Source organism: Schistocerca gregaria, chromosome 1 (genome assembly GCF_023897955.1).
Source record: "Schistocerca gregaria isolate iqSchGreg1 chromosome 1, iqSchGreg1.2, whole genome shotgun sequence".
In the NCBI taxonomy this organism is placed as follows: Eukaryota; Metazoa; Arthropoda; class Insecta; order Orthoptera; family Acrididae; genus Schistocerca; species Schistocerca gregaria.
In genome coordinates this window covers 204,475,394-204,500,366 of record NC_064920.1, presented here as the reverse complement: position 1 = coordinate 204,500,366, position 24,973 = coordinate 204,475,394, and the positions used below count along the sequence as shown (strand labels likewise).

Sequence of the window (24,973 nt, the reverse complement as noted above, 5' to 3'; positions counted from 1 at the left end):
CCTAAAGCCCTTATAGTGCTTACCCTTGATCTCTATTGAACGTTTAGTGCCCTTGTCAAATAACTGTCTTTCTTATAACTGACTCCCAGTACATTGTTGCATAGATCAAGCTACTTGTTCTTGCAACAGTGATGTGTTATTTCTCAGGACAATGTTCTGCTGCATTCAACTTGTCTAGCTCTGTTCAGTTTTATGGCTGGCCTTTTTAGCACAGCACTCTGCAATACTGAATGAATGGTTTGCCCCATGGAAATAATACAAAATTTACACTGAATACACATATCATACATGCAGTTAAGGTCTAAATAACATATCTCAAGTCTTCGGAGTGAGGTAGAAAACTGATCTCAACCCATACCTCTGGAGGAAGTGGTCTATCTTTCTAGTTGTGCGACAGAATGGAAAAAATATTTCCACTGTGATGTCTTCCACATAGGTCCCAAAGTAATTTTCACCAATTGCACTTGAAAGTATAATTGGTATACTTCTTCAATAGTTATTGTACTTGAACGTATGTCTTAAATGCTTCATTTCAGATTGGAGATATATCCTGTCACTTTCCATAGAAAGTCTGGTTGAGAATTGCGAATTATTTAGGAAAAAAGTAAACAACTTACTGAAAAGCACAAGTGCTGTGTTATCGATTGTTATTCAGACAAAACGTACAAAGCTTTAGTACCTTTCGGAATGAACTTTCTTTTTCAAGCTTGTAGTAAAAACAAATACACACACACACACACACACACACACACACACACACACACACACACGCGCGCGCGTAGCCATATACACACATACACTTGTCTCCCTATGTTATGCTCAGTCAACCACCAGCTCCATCCCTGGCTCATGTTGGGTGTACTAGGGTGAGGTGGGTGTGTGCAGTGGAATGGAGAGAGGTGGAAGACAGAGAGCGAGTTGGGAGGAAGCGTCTAGCAGCTTGTGGGAGAGTGGGGAGCCACCTGTGGGCTAGCTAGGGGTGCAGGTAGAGGGGCAGTTGGTAGATGGCTGGGCACATGATTCACGGACTGGGGCATGAGATAGCAGCACACAACTAGCTGACACGAATGGGAGGTGATACTGTCCCATACAGACACATTGGCAGTTATGAGAACTCCCTCACTCAATATGCTGAAGGTCTTACTCACAAACAGATCTCCTGTCCCATATCCCCACACACACACACCTAATCCTCACATCCATCCCAAGAACCAACCACAAAGAAACACCCCTTGTCCCCAAAGACCAACCAGGACTGGAACGACTGAACCATATCCTTTGTTAGGGCTTTGATTATCTATCATCATGCCCCAAAATGAGGGACATCCTACCCAAGAAACTTCCATCCTCTCTTAAAATTGATGTTCCTGTACACACCCCATCTCCACAATGTCCTAGTGCATCCCTATGCCACTCCCACCCCCAATTCCTTGCTACAGGGATCATACCCTTGTGGAAGATCCAGATGCAAGACCTGCCTGATCCACCAACCCAGCACCACATACTCCAGTCCAGTCACAAGCTTATCCTATCCCATCAGAGACCAGATCACCTGTGAAAGCAGCCACATTATATACCAGATCTGCTGCTCAGTGGTTTACATTGGTATGACAACCAACCAGCTGTCAACTAGAATGAATGGCCACTGCCAAACTGCTGAAGAAGAAAAAAAAAGGTGGCAGTATTACTTCCATTGAATGATTATATGTCTAACAGCAAGATAGTAACCTTCATTCAGAATTATGGGTTGACTAGTTTTCTGTCCCAGTCCAAACATCCTATCATTAATTTCAGAGTGCTAGATGTGCTGGTATTCCCTAAGAATTGGGCCATATTTATGTTGCACAATCCATTCACACAATGGTTGAATATGTGCTCCATATAAAATAGAGGGAGTTACACAAGTCAGCTGTGGCACATCATCACTGAGAGAATGGCCTCAAAACACTGTTGTAAAAGATGAAAATCATGACCCACACAAAAACTTTATGGGATTCAGTTATAAAGGAGTCAGCCAAGGTTTAATTACAGCTTATTAATTTCACTAGAGATAAGTGGTACACACTTGGTATGATGTGAACACTGGACACCAAGCTAAAACAAAGGACAATTCTTGAAGGCTGTAGGGAGAAGATAATGGCTGTTCCAAGATTTGTAGTAACCCCTCACACTTCATATTGTCATGTGGCCTCATGGTGTGGTGGATCTGCCACATGCAGCTTGGAACTTAGCAGGCACTGTGGTGAATTGTGCATGGTATTAATCAGTCTCACCTGATTATCTTAGTAACTGGAAGAATGCTATTTAATTTTCAAAATCTAAACATAATATGTTTTAATCATAATAGTTTGATGCCAGTGACCAGTTTATTGATTGCATAGGTAACACATTCTTCATTAACCAGGGTGGCCCAGATGCCAATGGCCATCTCACATTTGTAAGATGCCGCAAGTGCCACAAACAATGATGTTTCACAGTCTCGTTGAAAAGTCCTCATGGATACCCCTGATTATGCACTCTTGTTGGCACACACAGTAATTCTTCTTATCATAGCTAAACTGAGATGGCCTGGGAAGTAGCATTGGTTTGTCGTGAACAGAACTGCAACAAGTCTTCAGATTTAACTGAGAGGCCCATTGTCCTCTAATAAACAGTAGTTACACCGGTACCTATTGTTTTAGAAGAACACATGAAAGACAGCAATATCAGGTGAGTATCTTCACCTATATGCATTTTAGAATACTTCCATCAGTCATGTTAAGTATAATTCTTCTCATGAATCAAGTGCTCAATATGAAGAGAAACTTTACTCACATTAGCCATTTCTAGAACTCCACACATCTACATCAAGCATTTTGTAATTTGTAAAAAGTACAACATGGAAAAATAATTAGGTTTTCATGTCTTTTGGTTATGATTCTAAAACACACTCTCGCTCGTCTGTGCGTAATAAACTGAATAAAGGATCAGGATACAGCACTTCCATCACACGACAGTCGACTAACTTCGTAGTTAAACTTTGAAGACACAATACCAGAAATCTTGCAAGCACAAAGCCACACATTGATATCATTTACCCGTCATGTTGAGAATGCATAATGACTCTAGAATGCAGTCCTATTGTCATTCTAATAATTGTCACAGTTGAAAATTATTATTGTACTCTATTCAAAATCTCTTCTTACTTGTAGACAAAACTGCATGTAATATTTGTGAGATAACTTGTTCCTACTGAGACGCTATTGTGGACACTTGGAGCAGCATTGGAAACGTGATAGTACACAAAAAGTACTATATTAAATCAGAGATAAATATTTTTGTGGAGCTGTGTGAGCTACCTCTGGGCAACTCTCCAGCAACTTATAGTTCAAGTGTGCCAACACCTTAGCTGATGCCCCTCCTCCACTGAAAATTGCTTCCATGCTCATGAGTCACATTATTGGTACTCTCTTTTGAAAGTGAATGAAAACCTTACTGTCCTCTCTTACTTTCTTTAGATTACTATCAATATAATTAGTTCTTAACCAGAAGGTTAAGGTCTCATGAGACTATTTAATATCTTTTGTGATGTCTAGATGTATAGAGTAGCAGACTATTTCTTCTTTGACATAGTCATTCCATGCTCTTCTAAGCTGCTGAAGAGGTCTACCTATGCAATGATTGTTCTAGAATATTTAAGATGTTTTCTGTATTCCTGTGCAAATGCCATGCCCAAATAACTTCCAGTAGCACTACTCTCACACCTTTCTGCTCTTGGCAACCAACCACTTTCCCTACGCAATGTTCAAGCATCCACCTGCCTAGTGTCATTTCAAGTTCTCCCTGTTACATTAATTGGAGTACAAAATAAATAGCTTCTTCATATTGCTGAATGGATGCATGGAATTCTCTTCAAATTTAGGTGAAGCTTTTAAGTTATTACTGTTATTATCAAATGCAAGTAAAAAGAAAAATAGCATAGGACACATCTATACATTACTGTGTAACTAGTTGCTACACTAGAAACATACCTCATCTTCCAATGTTTTTGTAAATTTTACCACCTCTAGAAGATTCTACATGTAACTACTTTGCATTTCTAGCAGTTAGTTCTAGGCACTGAAAAAGATGTCAACAGCTGTTTAAAGCTTCAGAATTATAATTCAGTTGATGTGACTTCAAAGCCGAGAGGATAATATTCTGCCAAGCCATGACTGCTTGCCCACCATCCACAATTCATTCATGTGTGTGGAGTGTTCCTCAAACTATTCTGACACAATTTGCAAGCTAATTGGTACTTCTGAAGGTAGAGATCACTTTCAGCTTATGGTGCACATGAAGTGCTTGCAATGGTAAATGAGGGATCAATGCCGATTAATTGTAAATAATGCCATAATGATCATATATGGCCAATTTCTGACCACTTTTTCAGAATATGGAGACCCTTTAGCTTACTAGTAACTGGTAACACGGGAACGTTCTATATTATTTTATGCTGTTTTACAACTGACATCCGATACATAGCAAAAACTTGCTGACTATGAACACCAGGTCAGCCCATTCTCTTTTGATCAGAACATGGCTTGTAAATAGTTTTCAAGGGTCCGATACATAGCAAAAACTTGCTGACTATGAACACCAGGTCAGCCCATTCTCTTTTGATCAGAACATGGCTTGTAAATAGTTTTCAAGGGTTTGCCACTGGGTGATGTGCAAATTCCACAATATTTCCTCAGAGAAACTGTCTGACATCTTTAGGTGGTTGAACCTTGTTGGTGCTCAGTTGTACCTAGCCACCAGCAAGGTTCAACCACCTGAAATGTCAGACAGTTGCTCCAAGCAAATAATGTGGAATTTACACCCCACTATCTGGTGGCAAACCCATGAAGACTATTTATGATACATCTGCCAGGAAAGCTTGAAGAGTTACAGAACATGACTTGATTTTGTTGCACCTGATAATGCAGCTATAGTGCTGCAAAAACTGGTTCATGCTTGTAAATGAAGTTCTTACAGCTGAATCAGTTTTATCTTCAAAATGATATCACCAGTAATTCCTACAGATAGTGATTATGGTCCTTACATGCTGTTGAACAAATACATACATTTATTGCATTGAAAGAAGAGGCGTTATAAAATGCCAGAATTGATGGGATGCTCTACATGTAGTCTTTTGTGCGCAGAAAAAGCTTATTGGAAAGTGAAGAGATAACTGGAGTGTTACACAAAGCCGCTAAAAAGTACTTACTAATAAAAGCAGACAGAACTTTTTGGATTGTGTGAAAATGGGATTTCAATGCTTAAATTTTCACCTCTGAATTGATTATATTTGATCATTTTTTACAGAACTACAGTTGCTGGAATCTCTGTTGAATTAGTTCCACATGTAATTTTTTGTACAACTGCTGACAAGTAATTATTGAGAACCAGTGAATAAATATATTTTGGTTGTAGATGAATACACTTATGAGAATTATAATATTTTAGTCCTAATCTTGTGATTAAGCTACAAAAGATGTGCTTACCACTTAATTTCATTTTATCTGACAAGGTTTTTGAGAAATGATTGGGATGCATTTCACTGGTTTCCCTAATTTTCCTACAGGCATTATTTATCTTTTCCCTAGTCGTGCATCTGTCCTCTAGCCATTTTGCACTTTCCGTCAGTCAAATCCTTATATGTTTTGTATTTGCTTCTTTCAGGGATTATATTAAAGTATTATCAAAAGATTTCTACTAGACCTTTCCTTTTTACCGTCTGCTGCCTTCTCTATTTAATCTCTGAAAGCTAACCATTCACTTTTGTTTTATTTCTTTCTCCTGTTTGTCAGTTCATACCTAATGCTCACTCTGAAACTCTTGATAAACTATGTTTCCTTTAATTTATCAAGGAACTATCTCCTTAATTCCCTCCTTTTTTTCGTAATTTCGTCAGTTGTGATCGGTAGTTCATAACAAATAAATTATGGTTGGAGTCCATATCTGAAAATGTTTTACTGTTTAAAATCTCGTTTTGAAATCTGTGTCTTACATTATACAATCTATCTAAAACCTTCCAGTGTCTCCACATCTCATCCTTGTATACAAACTTCTCATTTGATTCTTAAGTCTGAATGATGATTAAATTGTGTCTTGGGCAAGTGACTTCTTCTTTTATTCATTTCTCCAGTTCATTTTCTACTCTTTTTCCTTCTCTTCCTTTCTGTAATATACATTTCCAGTCACTCATCACAATTTAATTTTCATTACCTTCTTTCAGCCTCTTCGTCCACTACAGAGCTAACTGAGATATAAAGTTTTGTTACTGTGGTGGATGTTGGTTTTATGTCTTTCTTGGCTATGACAGAGTATCTGCTATGCTATTCACAGTAACTTACTGACATTCCTATTTTCTTATTTTTGCTGTGCCTATACCTGAATTACTCCCATTTGATTTTGTTTTTATAACCATTTAATCAGAAATCCTGTTCTTCCTGTCCTTCACACTTCGCTAATTCCCACTATAGCTAACTTCTCTTTACAAATTCTGTAACCTTCCTACCTGTTTAAGGGAACTAGCATTCTCTGCTCTGACCTATAGACTGTCAGTTTTGTTTTTCCTTAGTAGTCTCTGATTGGAGATCCGAATGGGGAACTATTTAACCTTTGGAATACCTTACCTGGGAATATTCCATTATCATTAAGACATGTAGTAGCAATGCATTCCCTTGGAGAAAAGAATAGCTGTAGTTACCCCTTGTTTTTGTTCTTCCCCCAGCCGTTCACATCAGTCAGTCATCCAGGCTGGTGGTCCTCCTAGGTTTGTCTCACCTCTCCACATGTACCCATCTATTGTGGTCGTACCTACTATACAAGTATCAGCATCACTGAGTTTCACAGTATATCAAATTCAGCAAGATTTATAGGGGACCAGGGTGGGGTAGTACTATTAATTTCAGAAGTGTCTGTCTGCCGTTGTTCATCTTTTACGCCTTTACTTGATAGTGTCAGTGTATTCGCATTGTGAAGGAACAGATCAAGATAAGATGGATAGTTTTTATGAGGCACTCAGTGATGTAGTTGTTAGAGTAAAGGACAAGGACAGTATTCTGCTCATGGGTGATTTTAACGCCAGGATTGGAAATCAAACAGAAGGATATGAAAAGGTTAGACAGGAACGGGAAACAACTCTTGGATTTCTGTGCCAGTATGGGCTTAGTAATCACAAACTACTTTTTTAAACATAAGAACATTCACCGGTATACTTGGGAAGGCAGGGGAACCAGATCTGTCATTGACTATATAATAACAGATCAGGAATTCAGGAAGGCTGTGAGGGACACACGTGTATTCAGGGGATTCTTTGATGACACTGATCATTATTTATTCTGCAGTGCAGGTGGTCAGGTCCATATGTAGGAGGATAAGAGTGGAGAAACTTCAGGATAAAGAAATCGGGCACAAGTACATAACAGTGATCTCAGAAAGATACCAGTTAGTTGAATGTAGTCAATTACAGTCATTGGAAAAGGAATGGACAAGGTACAGGGACTCAGTACTAGAAGTGGCTAAAGAATGTCTTGGAACAGTAGTGTGTAAAAGTAGGATGAAGCAAACAGCTTGGTGGGATGACACAGTCAAGGCAGCCTGTAAAAGGAAAAAGAAGGCGTATCAAAAATGGCTACATACAGGTAGACAGAGAAAGTTATGTTGAAGAAAGAAATAAAGCCAAACAGATAATTGCAGCATCCAAGAAGAAATCTTGGGAAGACTTTGGAAACAGGTTGGAGTCTATGGTTCAAGCTGCTGGAAAACCATTCTGGAGTGTAATTAGCAGTCTTCGAAAGGGAGGTAAGAAGGCAATGACAAGTATCTTGGACAGGTCAGGAAAACTGCTGGTGAATCCTGTGGATGCCTTGGGCAGATGGAGGGAATATTTTGAAGAGTTGCTCAATGTAGGTGAAAATACGATCAGTAATGTTTCAGATTTCCAGGTAGGATGGGATAGGAATGATGATGGAAACAGGATCACATTTGAGGAAGTGGAGAAAATGGTCAATAGATTGCAGTGCAATAAAGCAGCTGGGGTGGATGAAATTAAGTCGGAACTCATCAAATACAGTGGAATGTCAGGTCTTAAATGGCTACACAGGATAATTGAAATGGCATGGGAGTTGGGACAGGTTCCATCAGACTGGACAAAGGCAGTAATCACACCAATCTTTAAACATGGAAACAGAAAAGAATGTAACAACTACAGAGGTATCTCTTTAATCAGCATTGTGGGTAAAATCTTCTCAGGCATTGTTGAAAGGAAAGTGCGAGTATTAGTTGAGGACCAATTAGATGAAAATCAGTGTGGGTTCAGGACTCTTAGAGGTTGTCAGGACCAGATCTTTAGCTTACGGCAAATAATGGAGAAGTGTTATGAGTGGAACAGGGAATTGTAACTATGCTTTATAGATCTAGAAAAGGCACATGACCAGGTTCCTAGGAGGAAGTTATTGTCTGTTCTACGAGATTATGGAATAGGAGGCAAACTTTTGCAAGCAATTAAAGGTCTTTACATGGATAGTCGGGCAGCAGTTTGAGTTGACGGTAAATTGAGTTCATGGTTCAGAGTAGCTTCAGGGGTAAGACAAGGCTGCAACCTGTCTCCACTGTTGTTCATATTATTTATGGATCATATGTTGAAAACAATAGACTGGCTGGGAGAGATTAAGATATGTGAACACAAAATAAGCAGTCTTGCATATGCAGATGTCTTAGTTGTGATGGGAGATTCGATTGAAAATTTGCAAAGTAATATTTCAGAGCTAGATCAGAAATGTAAGGACTATGATATGAAGATTAGCATCTCCAAAATTAAAGTAATGTCAGTGGGAAATAAATATAAGGGGATTGAGTGCCGAATAGGTTAGAACAGGTGGACGGTTTCAAGTACTTAGGATGCATATTCTCACTGAATGGCAACATAGTGAAAGAACTGGAAGCGAGGTGTAGCAGAGCTAATGCAGTGAGCACTCAGCTACGATCTACTCTCTTCTGCAAGAAGGAAGTAACTACCAAGACTAAGTTATCTGTGCACCATTCAATCTTTCGACCAACTTTGTTGTATGGGAGCGAAAGCTGGATGGATTCAGGTTACCTTATCAACAAGGTTGAGGTTTCGGATATGAAAGTAGCTAGGATGATTGCAGGTATTAGTAGATGGGAACAATGGCAGGAGGGTGTCAACAATGAGGAAATCAAAGAAAAACTGGGAATGAACTCTATAGATGTAGCAGTCAGGGCGAACAGGCTCAGATGGTGGGGTCATGTTACACGCATGGGAAAAGCAAGGTTACCCAGGAGACTCATGGGTTCAGCAGTAGAGGGTAGGAGGAGTCGGGGTAGACCAAGGAGAAGGTTGTCCTAACCGCCGTCTGCTTCACTTCTGCTGTGCAGCGAGCTACGTTAATTTAAGTATTAACTGTATTTTTCTTACTTGTCACTTCTTCTTCCGCGTGTTTTTGCTTTTAGGAATCTTTAATTGTCGGGTGCTATTAATAGTGTTCCGTAGATTTTGTGTTTGTTTTGAATACAGTCAGAGTGAGTCCCTTTAGTCAGCCACAGTGCTAGTGCCAGTAGTGCTATTGTTTGTTTTGAATAGAGCCCAGAGACAGGTAGTGCTATTTTCATTGTTTTCTACAAGAAGTGGTTAGCAATCACAGTTTAGTCAATAATCAGCCGCCTTTAGTGAATTAGCACTCTAGTTAAAAGTTGATTAAGTCTCTTCAGTAAATTGATTCCTTAGGATGGATAGGATGTGTGACTGATGTGTACGGATGCAGGAGGAGCTGGCCACTCTTCGCGAACAGCTGAGCGTGTTGATGGCCGCGGTCAGCCATCTTCAGGCCTCTGCCACGGAGTGTAGCGGCAGTGGGGAGTCTGGAGCGTCGCAAGGTACACCCCAGGTTTTACATGCTTCACCCACTGTCCCTGCTGTCGAGACATCTTCGCGGGTACCGGGCGCAGTTGGGCCACCCTCTCCCCAAGGGGAGTGGTGGGTTCAGCGGCGTTCGCGGCGCACGAAGCGGAGAGTAAATGTGGAGGCTGGCCGTGTGGCATCGCCCGCTCTGCCTGTGAGTGGACATGTGGCTGCTCCTTCAGCAAGTTCCAAGCAGGCACACGGGGGGAGGGGTTTATTAGTTATTGGGAGCTCCAACGTTAGGCAGGTGATGGAGCCCCTTAGGGAAATATTGGAAAGGTCGGGGAAGAAGGCCAGTGTTCACTCTGTCTGCTTGCTGGGAGGTCTCATCCGAGATGTGGAGGAGGCCCTACCGGCGGCGATAGAGAGCACTGGGTGCACACGACTGCAAATTGTTGCTCATGTCGGCACCAATGGCTCCTGCCGTCTGGGTTCAGAGGTCATCCTCAGTTCGTACAGGCGGTTGGCGGAATTGGTGAAGGCAGAAAGCCTCGCTCGCGGGGTTGAATCAGAGCTAACTATTTGTAGTATCATTCCCAGAACCGATCGCGGTCCTCTGGTTTGGAGCCGAGTGGAAGGCTTAAACCAGAGGCTCAGACGATTCTGCGGAGGGCTGGGGTGCAAATTTCTCGACCTCCGCTATCGGGTGGAGAAATGTAGGGTCCCCCTGAATAGGTCAGGCATGCACTACACGCCGGAAGCAGCTACAAGGGTAGCGGAGTATGTCTGGAGTGCACATGGGGTTTTTTTAGGTTAGAGAATTCCCTCCCTAGGCCCGACAAGACGCCTCCTGAGACGCGGCAAGGTAGGAGTAGGCAAAATGCAACAGGGAATAACAATATTAATGTGCTAATAGTAAACTGCAGGAGCTTCTGTAGAAAGGTCCCAGAACTGCTCTCATTAATAAACGGTCACAACACCCATATAGTACTAGGTACAGAAAGTTGGCTGAAACCAGACGTAAACAGTAATGAAATCCTAAACTCAGATTGGAATGTATACCGCAGAGACAGGCTGGACAGTGAAGGGGGAGGCGTGTTTATAGCGATAAGAAGTGCAATAGTATCGAAGGAAATTGACGGAGATCCGAATTGTGAAATGATTTGGGTGAAGGTCACGGTTAAAGCAGGCTCAGACATGGTAATTGGATGTCTCTATAGGCCCCCGGGCTCAGCAGCTGTTGTGGCTCAGCACCTGAAGAATAATTTGAAAATATTTCGGGTAGATTTCCCCACCATGTTATAGTTTTGGGTGGAGATTTTAATTTGGCGAATATAGACTGGGAGACTCAAACGTTCATAACAGGCGGCAGGGAAAAAGAATCCAGTGAAATTTTTTTAAGTGCTTTATCTGAAAACTACCTTGAGCAGTTAAACAGAGAACCGACTCATGGCGATAACATATTAGACCTTCTGGTGACAAACAGACCCGAACTATTTGAATCAGTTAATGCAGAGCAGTGAATCAGCGATCATAAAGCGGTTACTGCATTGATGATTTCAGCCGTAAATAGAAATATTAAAAAAGGTAGGAAGACTTTTCTGTTTAGCAAAAGTGACAAAAAGCAGATTTCAGAGTAACTGACGTCTCAACACAAAAGTTTTGTCTCAAGTACAGATAGTGTTGAGGATCAGTGGACAAAGTTCGAAACCATTGTACAATATGCGTTAGATGAGTATGTGCCAAGCAAGATCGTAAAAGATGGAAAAGAGCCACCGTGGTACAACAACCGAGTTAGAAAACTGTTGCGGAAGCAAAGGGAACTTCACACCAAACATAAACATAGCCAAAGCCTTGCAGACAAACAAAAATTGCGCGAAGCGAAATGTAGTGTGAGGAGGGCTATGCGAGAGGCATTCAATGAATTCGAAAGTAAAGCTATATGTACTTACTTGGCAGAAAATCCTAAGAAATTTTGGTCCTATGTCAAAGCGATAGGTGGATCAAAACAAAATGTCCAGACACTCTGTGACCAAAACGGTAATGAAACAAGAGGATGACAGACTAAAGGCCAAAATACTAAATGTCTTCTTCCAAAGCTGTTTCACAGAGGAAGACTGCACTGTACTTCCTTCTCTAGATTGTCGCACAGTTGACAAAATGGTAGATATCGAAATAGACGACAGAGGGATAGAGAAACAATTAAAATTGCTCATAAGAGGAAAGGGGACCTGATGGGATATCAGTTCGATTTTACACAGAGTACGCAAAGGAACTTGCCCCCCTTCTTGCAGCGGTGGTCTCTAGAAGAGCGAAGCGTTCCAAAGGATTGGAAAAGGGCACAGGTCCTCCCCGTTTTCAAGAAGGGACGTCGAACAGATGTGCGAAACTATAGACCTATATCTCTAACGTCGATCAGTTGTAGAATTTTGGAACACGTATTATGTTTGAGTATAATGTCTTTTCTGGAGACTAGAAATCTACTCTGTAGGAATCAGCATGGGTTTCGAAAAAGACTGTCGTGTGAAACCCAGCTCGCGCTATTCGTCCACGAGACTCAGAGGGCCATAGACACGGGTGCACAGGTAGATGCCGTGTTTTTTGACTTCCGCAAGGCGTTTGTCACAGTTCCCCACAGTCGTTTAATGAACAAAGTAAGAGCATACAGACTATCAGACCAATTGTGTGATTGGATTGAGGAGTTCCTAGATAACAGAATGCAGCATGTCATTCTCAATGGAGAGAAGTCTTCCAAAAGTAAGAGTGATTTCAGGTGTGCCGCAGGGGAGTGTCATAGGACCGTTGCTATTCACAATATACATAAATGACCTGGTGGATGACATCGGAAGTTCACTGAGACTTTTTGCAGATGGTGCTGTGGTGTATCGAGAGGTTGCAACAATGGAAAATTGTACTGAAATGCAGGAGGATCTGCAGCTAATCGACGCATGGTGCACGGAATGGCAATTGAATCTCAATGTAGACAAGTGTAATGTGCTGCGAATACATAGAAAGATAGATCCCTTATCATTTAGCTACAAAATAGCAGGTCAGCAACTGGAAGCAGTTAATTCCATAAATTATCTGGGAGTACGCATTAGGAGTGATTTAAAATGGAATGATCATATAAAGTTGATCGTCGGTAAAGCAGATGCCAGACTGAGATTCATTCAAAGAATCCTAAGGAATCGAAATCCGAAAACAAAGGAAGTAGGTTACAGTACGCTTGTTCGCCCACTGCTTGAATACTGCTCAGCAGTGTGGGATCCGCACCAGATAGGGTTGATAGAAGAGAGAGAGAAGATCCAACGGAGAGCAGCGTGCTTCGTTATAGGATCATTTAGTAATCGCGAAAGCGTTACAGAGATGATAGATAAACTCCAGTGGAAGACTCTGCAGGAGAGACGCTCAGTAGCTCTGTACGGGCTTTTGTTAAAGTTTCGAGAACATACCTTCACCGAATAGTGAAGCAGTATATTGCTCCCTGCTACGTATATCTCGCAAAGAGACCATGGGGATCAAATCAGAGAGATTAGAGCCCACACAGAAGCATACCGACAATCCTCCTTTCCACGAACAATACGAGACTGGAATAGAAGGGAGAACCGATAGAGGTACTCAGGGTACCCTTCACCACACACCGTCAGGTGGCTTGCGGAGTATGGATGTAGATGTAGATGTAGAAGGAACCTGGATTCGGTTAATAATGATTTTGAAGTAATAGGTTTAACATCAGAAGAGGCACCAATGTTAGCACTGAATAGGGGATCATTGAGGAATTTTATAAGGGGGGCTATGCTCCAGACTGAACGCTGAAAGGCATAATCAGTCTTAAATGATGATGATGATGATGATGATGACTTGATAGTATGTTTCTCTTTATAAAGTTTGAAGTTAATTCACTTCCACAGGCAGATTTTTGTTTTCATTTACATCTACATTTATACTCCGCAAGCCACGCAACGGTGTGTGGCTGAGGGCACTTTATGTGCCAGTGTCATTACCTGCCTTTTCTGTTCCAGTCGCGTATGGTTCGTGGGAAGAACGACTGTCTGAAAGCCTCCGTGTGCGCTCTAATATCTCTAATTTTACATTCGTGATCTCCTCAGGATGTATAAGTAAGGGGATGCAATATATTCGATATCTCATCCAGAAACGCACCCTCTCGAAACCTGGACAGCAAGCTACACCGCGATGCAGTGCGCCTCTCTTGCAGAGTCTGCCACTTGAGTTTGTTAAACATCTCCGTAATGCTATCACAGTTTCCAAATAACCCTGTGACGAAACGCGCCGCTCTTCTTTGGATCTTCTCTATCTCCTCCGTCAATCCGATCTGATACGTATCCCACACTGATGAGCAATACTCAATTATAGGTTGAACGATTGTTTTGTAAGTCTGCCACTTGAGTTTGTTAAACATCTCCGTACTGCTATCACAGTTTCCAAATAACCCTGTGACGAAACGTGCCGCTCTTCTTTGGATCTTCTCTATCTCCTCCGTCAACCCAATCTGGTATGTATCCCACACTGATGAGCAATACTCAATTATAGGTTGAACGAGTGTTTTGTAAGGCACCTCCTTTGTTGATGGACTACTTTTTCTAAGGACTCTCCCAATGAATCTCAACCTGGTACCCGCCTTACCAACAATTAATTTTATATGATCATTCCACTTCAAATCGTTCCGCACGCATATTCCCAGATATTTTACAGAAGTAACTGCTACCAGTGTTTGTTCCGCTATCATATAATCATACAATAAAGGATCCTTCTTTCTATATATTCGCAATACATTACATTTGTCTATGTTAAGGGTCAGTTGCCACTCCCGGCACCAAGTGCCTATCCACTGCAGATCTTCCGGCATTTCGCTACAATTTTCTAATGCTGCAACTTCTCTGTATACTACAGCATCATCCGCGAAAAGCCGCATGGAACTTAAGACACTATCTACTAGGTCATTTATATACACCACCCTATGGTGCAAGTCGAGGAATCTGCAGCCCACACGGTCGCAGAACCATCTCAGCCTCTGATTCAGACCCTCCACTCGGCTCTGTACCAAAGGTCCGCAGTCAGTCCTGTCGACAATGCTGCAGATGGTGAGCTCTGCTTTCATCCCGCTAGCGAAACTGGCAGTCTTCACCAAATCAGATAGCTGCCGGAAGCCAGAGAGGATTTCCTCCGATCCATAGCGACACACATCATTGGTGCCGACATGAGCGACCACCTGCAGATGGGTGCACCCTGTACCCTTCATGGCATCCGGAAGGACCCTTTCCACATCTGGAATGACTCCCCCCAGTATGCACACGGAGTGCACATTGGTTTTCTTCCCCCCTCTTGTTGCCATATCCCTAAGGGGCCCCATTACGTACCTGACGTTGGAGCTCCCAACTACCAGTAGGCCCACCCTCTGTGACCGCCCAGATCTTGCAGACTGAGGGGCAACCTCTGGAACAGGACAAGCAGCCATGTCAGGTCAAAGATCACTATTAGCCTGAGACAGAGCCTGAAACCGGTTCGTCAGACAAACTGGAGAGGCCTTCCGTTCAGCCCTCCGGAATGTCTTTCACCCCCTGCCACACCTAGAGACGACCTCCCACTCCACCACAGGTGAGGGATCAGCCTCAATGTGGGCAGTATCCCGGGCAGCCACAGTCGTAGTCCGATCGGGGGATGCGTGGGACGAGCTAGCCATCCCCGACAAACCCCTGTCCGGACCCCCACAGTGATGCCCATTGGCAACAGCCTCAAGCTGTGTGACCGAAGCCAACACTGCCTGAAGCTGGGAGCGAAGGTTTTCATCATCTGTTGAAAGATGAAAACAAAAGTAATCAGTGGCAATTTTCACACTTGTCCTTTTTACTACAGGCATTTGTTTAAAGATATTTTGCAAATATAAGATAATAACTAAGGGACTTGTAAATCTGATTTTTCAATAAAATAATTTACAAATGAGAATTAGCCTGTGGTATTTGAGGTGTACGGAGGTGACGCAAGCTGACAATGGAATTTGCCATCACATCCTGTAGTGTCTCAACATAAACGGATTCTGATGCCACAGATAGCTGATTCGAGCTTGTCCAGTGTGGTGGGATGTTTCTGTTAGACAGTGTCGATCTTTCTGGAAGACAGTGTATTTCGAGATGCCCCACAAAAAGTACAGTCACAAGCAGTCAGATTAGGTGAGTATAGAGGCCAGTCTATCTCTGCAGCTGTAAATTTGTAATAATCCAGTGCAATTACTCTGTTCCTGAATTATTCATCAAGAAAGCAAAACACCTATTCAGTGCAATGTGGTTGGCCCCATCCTGCATGACCCACTTGGTGCCTGGTTGATCCTCCAAAACTAGCCGTGTGGCAAGAAATTATTCCAAAATTACAGCATAATGTTCACTAGTGATTGTCTCCCACATGGAAAAAGGGCCAATAATGCCTCTGCTGCATACTGCAGCCCAAACAGCTACTTTAGGATAATACAACTATTTTGTTTCACGCAGATAGGGATTTTTGAGAACCCCAAAATTGTTAATTTTTTAATTCATAACTCCATTCATGTGGAAGTCAGCTTCATCTGTGAACCAGATACAGCCAGCATCAACTTCTCCATGATCAATCATTTGAGTATCTGATTCACGAAGTCGGCCTTCCGTCACATAACTTGTACATGTATGACAAGGTGACTTTGAATTTTGAATGGAAACGTGTAGGCTCTGTCTCAATATTTCTGCACAATAGAAAGCTTCAGGACAGTTTCTGTTGCAATCCTTCATATACAATTCCTTGGATTTTGCTGTGATGACATTTTCAGGTGTAGCTACATTTTGTCTGAAGCTATCATTGCCTGCTAGATCATCAGCCACTTTGACTATCCACTGGAATTTAGTGAAGAGCTTGTGAATGGTTTCTGCATTGGGTCCTTCCAGGACATTAAACCATGTTTGAACAGTGTGCTTTGTTGTTGTAGGAATGTGTTTAAATTGGTGGTATTCCAGTACCAGAAAAACACATTGTACAATAGGATACATGATTTCAACACTTTCCTTCAGTATACTAACCACCTTTAATGTTTCAGCAGTGGAACTGATCACTCTCAGCTGCAGTGCACTATTTGTGATAACAATGCCATGTGTTAGCAGATTTTGAACTATTTCGAAACTTTTGTGCAACTTCGGTTTAAAATTCTTACAGCTTTCACAGTAAACAATCTGTTTGTTGCATGTGTCTATCAATCTTAGCTTTTGAGATATTTAATTTTGAAGTCAGGAACAACTTTGCTGGACATCCTAAAGGAGGTCTGTTTATAGTGTAGCCAGGTTGCGTGTACAAGCTAACTATTATCTGCACCTGAAAACCCTTGTAAAAATTTGTTGAGCTACCCAGATAAGCCTATTATTTTGAGTGGGAGACATGAGTAATTCATGAACGAACTGTACAGGTGCAAAAGGGGCCCTGGTGAGAATAGGCATAGTGTGGGCATCCTTCGCAGGCCATTTAATTATAAGGTGTAGATCTTCATGAGCAAAAAGGAAGTTTATTCGTTCTTGTTCAAAGTATAAATGGTCACACTCAGGTCAGTTTGTGAAATCACAGTGCTCATAAGATGATGATGAAAATAACCTAGAAAAAAGAAGTACGAAAAGAATCATGTCATTGTTAGCTGAAAGTGGAGGCAGAGTGTGCTTGTTCCTCGAGCTGACACGTTTTGGCATTGGCCAGCAGTCAACACATTATTTCTCTCGCACTCTGGCTGTTCAAAACAGGTCCATACTGGGCATGTTGTCAGAAGACCATGTACCACAGGAACAAATTAATTCTTTGGAAGGGACAATCCTGCTGAACATTTCAGGAGCATAGTAAAATGAAAAATTATAAGTGAAATAAAAAGTTTTTAATACCAGTCAGACTAGCTATTTGATGTGCACAGGAACAGTGCATACAGGTTGGATTGAAAGATGAATAGACTCAGACAGAAAATGAGGATGTTGTGTTATCTACTTATGGGCTCTCTCTGCAGAATGTGAATACACCATTAAAAATATAATGTAAATGGACAGATAAGAAATCCACCCACTATCCATCAGCTGGAGTATAGACATATAAAAGATATTACGGTTTGAAAGCTTTCGGAGCCAGCAGCTTTTCTTTCTGGCAGAAGGGTTGAGGGGGAAAAAAAAGAAAAAAAGAGAAGTGGGGTGAAGAAAAAGAATTGGTGAGGTTTAGGAAAGAGAGTAGAATTTGGAAAAGTCATCCGAAGATTATTTCCAAAACATCATGCTTGATTTAATAAGAACAAAAAGCTAAGTGCACTGTGCGTGATGGTTGGGAGGGAGCAGCATAAAATAGTCAGGTCAGGAAATGAAAGATGCAGAGAACCAAGAGAGAGTGAAGAAAGGAATAGTTACTGTGAACAAATGCTAAGAACAAAGAAATTAACGTAAATAAGGCCAGGTGGGTGACAAAACAAAGGATATGTTGCAGCACCGATTGCCGCGTATGGTGCTCTGAGTAACTGGTGTCCAGGAGAAAATTCCAGGTAGCATGCATGGTGAAACAGACACTAACGTCACAACTGTCATGTTTTAGAAAATGCTCAGCAATAGAATATTGACAGAATGGACCTCGTTTTAGGATATCATAGCCTTGTTGATGTAGCTGATTAATACACTAGAGACCAGAATAATACTGAGTGACAAGTGGTGTACTCCTAAGTTGTTTTTTTGGAGGGATTAGCAGTTTCAGGATTGGATGTGATGTCCTGGGAAATATGCCTTTGATCTAGGCTGGTGGGTTAATTATGCCTAGTGAGGGCTGGCTTAAGAATGGTGGTGTATTGCTGTTATAAAACGTGTCTGAACAAATATATTTGCCTCAAATTCCAAGGCTGTATGAGAGGGAAAGTTTGACACCGGAAGGATGGAAACTGTCAAAATGTAAGTACTGTTGTTTGTTAGTAAGTTTAATGTGAACAGAAGTATGTAACAGAACATTAGTGAAGATGAGGTTAATGTCAAGGAAAGTGGCATGGGATCAGGACAGAACCACAGACCTTCACTTATATGTACTCCCTTTGTACAAATAACACAGCATCTGCTGGGAGAATAATGATGGAGTCGTCAGCCTTTAGGGAATGATGAGCCTGAAGTTGTGCAGAGGACAGGTTAGGGTCATGTTGTTGGGACATGAGGAAAGGTTGTGAAGCAGTTCTGGATGTGAGGAATTATTGGAAGGTTTTTAAGGGCTCTTTTTGAGGCAGTGGTAATGAGTCAAATTGAGATTGTAGTTGGAACTATTCAAGGCAGTGTCCAACGTTAGGTCTTCTGGTGGAACGGTTTTGAGATTGGGCTGCGAAATGATAATCCCAGTTGACGTTACATGTGAAGAAAAGTAAATCCATGACCAAAGGTGCAGTGTTAAATACAGTTGTCATGCCTGAAAGAACATACACCATACCCATATAAGTATATAGTTCTGGCAACACCGGCCATGATCTCCTTCTTCTGTGCGGATGCACACATATTGTCCGAACTCTTACGGGACTTGGTAAGAATGTCTTCCACGAGCAATGAGTGTGTTGGGGTGGAACACTACGAATGTAGTGTGTGGACATACAAGCTGAGAATCTGGATCTCGCGGGAGGCATGCACAAGATAGTCCCTGCAGTCGCGCTATTCTCTGTGCCCTCGGTGGCTCAGATAGATAGAGCGTCTGCCATCTAAGCAGGAAATCCCAGGTTCGAGTCCCAGTCGGGGCAGACGTTTTCACCTGTTCCCGTTGATATATACCAACTCTCGTTAGCAGCTGAAGGTATTAATATAATTCTAATTTTGTTAGAGAGTGCTGCAGTTCATCAATGGTGTCTGTTCTTTCGGACATGTCCAAAAGGACAGACACCATATCCATATAAGTGTATACTCTCCAAACTAATTCGTGAGACATTGCCCAGACAATGGTGGCCTATTTTGTCACAATTACTGCAACTGCCAGTCAGTGTCTGTGTTTCCAGCAACTTAGAACGGTTGCTCAGAGGAACTGTTTGGACTCCCGGTCCGGTCTCAGCATTTGTCCACAGTAACTATTCCTTTCTTCACTCCCTTTCAGTTCTCTGCATCTTTCATTTCCTGACCTGTCATTTTTTTGCCACTCTCTCCTACCCCTCACATAAAATGCATTAGCTTTTCGCTCTTATTAACTCGTGCACAGTATTTCGGCAGTAACTTCCGTCTTGCATGTTACCCTGTCTTCCACCTTTAAGCTCTCAGGTTGCCAAATCTTTTCCGGTGCAGTCTCCAGCAACCAGTCTTTCCTTCTCATCCCATCATGTTAATCTCTCATCTCCCAGGGTTCTGCACAACTTTTCTGAGTTCTACTCCCTTTCCTAAACCTCACCACTTCTTGTCATTCACCCCTTTTAATTCTCTTCAACCCTTCTGCACTGAGCGAGGTGGCACAGTGGTTAGCACACTGGACTTGCATTCAGGAGGACGATGGTTCAGTCTCGCGTCCGGCCATCCTCATTTAGGTTTTCCATGATTTCCATAAATCACTCCAGGCAAATGCCGAGATGGTTCTTTTGACAAGGCCCAACTGATTTCCTTCCCCATCCTTCTCTAATCCGATGAGACCAATGACCTCCTAAATCAACCCAACTCAACCCTTCTGCCAGGAGGAGGAGGAGCCACTGGCTCTGAAAGCTTGCAGACTTTAATATCTTTTATATGTGTGTTGTTCTGTGTGAGTAGATTTCTTATCCATCCAATTACAATATGTTTTCACAAATTGATTATTTTTGTTTATAAATACACAGTTCAGTTGAATATTGTGAATAATTTAGTTCTTTTTTTTTTCTGTATTATAGGAATGGACCTGCACTTAGTAAGCCATGATACTCCTCTTAAAATGTCACATGAATGAATTTTGTATTGAGTGTGCTATCATAAATGTGATAGCTGCCGTAGAGAAACAGGAAAATTTGTAATTGATATTGTTAACCATATAGCAGTAGGAGAAGTGGGAGAAAGGCATAAAACTGTGTAGTAGGAACAGATATTTAGTCAACATGGGAGTGCAGAGCTTGCAGTTGCCGTAAATATGTTTTATTGATACATTTACAGTTTGATAGCAGCACAAAGAGACAGATTCAGATTTGATTTAAAAGCCATGTATGCTGTCATGAAAGCATCCTTGTCATTCACTGCCTCTTATTTCAGCTCAAATGTTGAAGCATTCAAAATATATTTCATCAGCTTGACTTTCATCTGAACAAACTTCAGACTTAATGACTATGTTCTGCACCTGCAAATTTGTGAACAGTTGTTCACTGCAGTCAGTAAAGATACAAACTTCTTTCAAAAACAATGAATGTCTGATGAACCCCATTGTTGTTGAGATGGTTCTGTGAACAAGTGGAACTTTCATTTCTGGGCTCAAGGTAACCCTGCTTAGTTTCACAAGCACTTATTACAAAGTACTTCTATGGATTGCACTGATATGTTGTAGGATGATGGGCTCTTACTTCTTCGGTGATGACTGAGGTGCCACCGTCGCTGTGACATCTAAACATTATCTGAACATGTCAGAGATGTTTTCAGCTTGAAGATCCCTACATTTCTAAATACTGACATTCAAGATGAATGGTTTCAATGGGATCAAGGCACCTTTCACATCACCAGTCTACGGCAGTAGTACAGTGTTTGTTTGGGGTTGCTAACACTGTTGCCTTGGTCTTTAGGCCTCTTTGTCTGAGCCTTCCTTTTATGGAGGTATGTGAATGGCGCAGTGGACTGGACTAAGCCAAGGACCCTAGCTCAGATCAAGATAGATATTGAAGAAGAAATACCAACATTCCATGTGAAACTTTTCTCCCACTGTTTGAAACCTACAGTAATGACACACTGAATGCATGCAGCAAAAGGCACAGCATTTGACCAGTATGATTTTTTTTAAAATGATGCTTAGTGCCTTTGCAATCCTGCACAACTCATTTTAAACTTGAAATAAAGTTCTAAATGTTGCTTTATTTTTTCTAATTACCCCCTTTTATCAACAACACCATGTACATGTAGATAGTATGAAATGTTAGGTACACAACACAGTCTCCATGTAATGAAAATAAGTCAAATGAAACAATGTAATTGAACGCAAAAGACATTTATCTCCTTTATAATTTTTCTCCAGTAAAATCAAGGCCCTGCAATTACAAATTAATCTTAGTACTTTTTAGTTGTGGTTAATCACCAACCCTCTTTAAATATATTTCACCTCTTAGGTAACAGCTCTGATGCCATTCATGTACAAGAAAGGATTCTGCTGCTTAAAGAAATGCTCACAAATTCCACTTGCCAGAAATCAGTAAGTGTGTTCGATGGAAAAGAAATGTACAAAGCTTTGTATAACTGCCTTGGTATACGACTTCAAGGTCTGACTTGTGATCCAAAGATTGCTGACTGGTTGCTTAATCCAGAAGGAAGAGAAAAAAATTTGCAAGCAATGGTAAGATTTGAGTGGCATTTCAGAACACCCTGTTAATTTTATTTCTTACTCATTTTCTAAGATACTTTAATTAAACTGACACAGATATTTGACCTGCAGTTATGTTCTACTGTCATATACACACATCAAAAACGTTTTGCATCACCTCAGTTCCAAGTTCATCAAGGCAGTATTGGTCCAGATTGTCCCACTCCTCAACAGCGATACAACATAGATCCCTCAGAGTGGTGGGTGGGTCACGTTGTCTGTAAACAATCCTTTTCAATACATCCCAGGCATATTTGATAGGGTTCATGTCTGGAGAACATTCTGGCCACTCTAGTCAAACAATGTCATTATCCTCAAGGAAGTCATTCACAAGATGTGCACGTAGGGGGTGCGAATTGTTGTCCATGAAGACAAATGCCTCGCCAATATACTGCCGATATAGTTGCACTACCGATCCGCCATTACTGCGCCTTCCATGACCACCAGTGGCATACGTCTGCCTCACAAAATGCCACCCCAAAACAGCAGGGAACCCCCACCTAGCTGCACTCGCTGGACAGTGTGTCTAAGGCATTCAGCCTGACTATGTTGCTTCCAAATTCGTCTCCGACGATTGTCTGGTTGAAGGCATATGCGACACTCATCGGTAAAGAGAACATGATGCCAATCCTGAGCAGTCAATTTGGCATGTTGTTTGGCCCATCCGTACCTCCATGGTGTCGTGGATGCAAAGGTGGGTCTTGTCATAGACGTCGGGAGTGAAGTTGCACATCATGCAACCTATTGCGAACAGTTTGACTTGTAACAGGACGTCCTGTGGCTGCACGAAAAGTATTATTCAACATGGTGTTGTTGTTGTCAGGGTTCCTCCAAGCCATAATCCATAGGTAGCAGTCATCCACTGCAGTAGTAGCCCTTGGGTGGCCTGAGCGAGACATGTCATTGACAGTTCCTGTCACTCTGTATCTCCTCCATGTCCGAACAACATCGCTTTGATTCACTCCGAGATGCCTGGACACTTCCCTTGTTGAGAGCCCTTCCTGGATGCGATCGAATCGCAGTATTGACTGTCTAGGCTTGGTTAAACTACAGACAACATGAGCCATGTATCTCCTTCTTGGTGGAATGACTGGAACTGCTCGTGTATGGTTGTTTACAGCTTTGGGTGGGTTTAGTGACATTTCTGAACAGTCAAAGGGGCTGTGTCTGTGATACAATATCCACAGTCAATGCCTATCTTCAGGATTTCTGGGAACGGGGGTGATGCAAAGCTTTTTTGGAAGTTTGTAGACTAGTGTATTTGTACTATATTTTCTTGTCCATGTTGTTGGTTAGAAGCTGTTTACTGCATAAATTTTATGAGATGTATAATTGTAGATATGATTTATTTGTGAAAATAGTGCAATGATGGAGAACCAATTAGGCTTTTTGCCTGTCAAAGATAGTGACAAAGACATAGATTATCAAATTATGTACGCAGATAGTAAGATCTTTTTAAGGAATGTATTTTGACAGCTTTTAATTGCCATTTATTCATCTTCCTGTGTTGTGGAGTTAAGTTTGAGTGGACTCGTGAAAAACTTGATTAGTGTATTTTTTGGTGTTACATCTTTCCTCTTTTCCTTCATATTCTGAAAAAGTAACAATGTACTTTAAGCAGCTGTCAGATGTAAGAGATGAAAATAAACTGCAGGGTGCAGAGAAATGATTAAGCTAAAGAATGACAGAACAATGAAAAATAAAATCAGGGCAAGAGGTAAGGAAAATGAACACAAAGTAAAAGGAAGCGTGATTATTCAATATAAACAATAACTAAAAGAACCAACTGATCCCTTCTCTTCATTAAAGCAAAGTGTTGAGTGAAATATAGTAGCTTCTCCTCATCATCCTACTTTTTCCGAGCAGAAAATTTGTTGTGGTTGGCAGGAGAGCCAACACCGTGTTACTAGAGGAGGCCGAAAGGCACGCAGGCTGGCGCGAGGTCTGGAACAGAACAAGGAAATTAGACTTTAGGAAAACAGACGTAGCTGGTGGAATACTTAACTTTAATCCATTAATGACGAATGTCATTACATGATTCACAGTATCAATAGTAACTGATAATGGCGCCTTGCTAGGTCGTAGCAAATAATGTAGCTGAAGCCTGTGCTAACTATCGTCTCGGCAAATGAGAGCGTAGAAGTCAGTGAACCATCGCTAGCAAAGTCGGCTGTACAACTGGGCGAGTGCTAGGAGGTCTCTCTGGACCTGCCGTGTGGCGGCGCTCGGTCTGCAATCACTGATAGTGGCGACACACGGGTCCGACATATACTGACGGACCGCGGCCGATTTAAAGGCTACCACCTAGCAAGTGTGGTGTCTGGCGGTGACACCACAAAATTAATGAATACAAATGAACTGAGTTGGGAAAGAAAGGTGGAGCAGGATGACAGTGAGGAATACAAGAGCAGACAATTAGCTAACTAGGTGACTGAAGACAGGTACAGTCTTACATACAGTAAAATCAAGATGACAGACTGAAGCAACCAGTTAAAAGAAAATATGAACACATGAGAGGTAGAGGGAAACAGATGAAGAAAATGAAACTAATGAACATAAAATAATAATGAAAGATATCTAATT

The 24,973-nt window shown here is 41.6% G+C and overlaps 1 protein-coding gene across 3 annotated transcripts in view; it reads left to right on the top strand.

Moving 5' to 3' along the window:
- Positions 1 to 24,973, top strand: part of LOC126336904 (DNA polymerase theta-like) — a 303,016-nt gene that overhangs the window by 229,365 nt on the left and 48,678 nt on the right. For all 3 annotated transcript variants that reach the window (XM_050001035.1, XM_050001043.1, XM_050001052.1), the window contains exon 19: positions 22,140 to 22,363. In XM_050001035.1, coding sequence (XP_049856992.1) covers positions 22,140 to 22,363 — 224 coding nt within the window. The remainder of the gene's footprint in view (positions 1 to 22,139; positions 22,364 to 24,973) is intronic.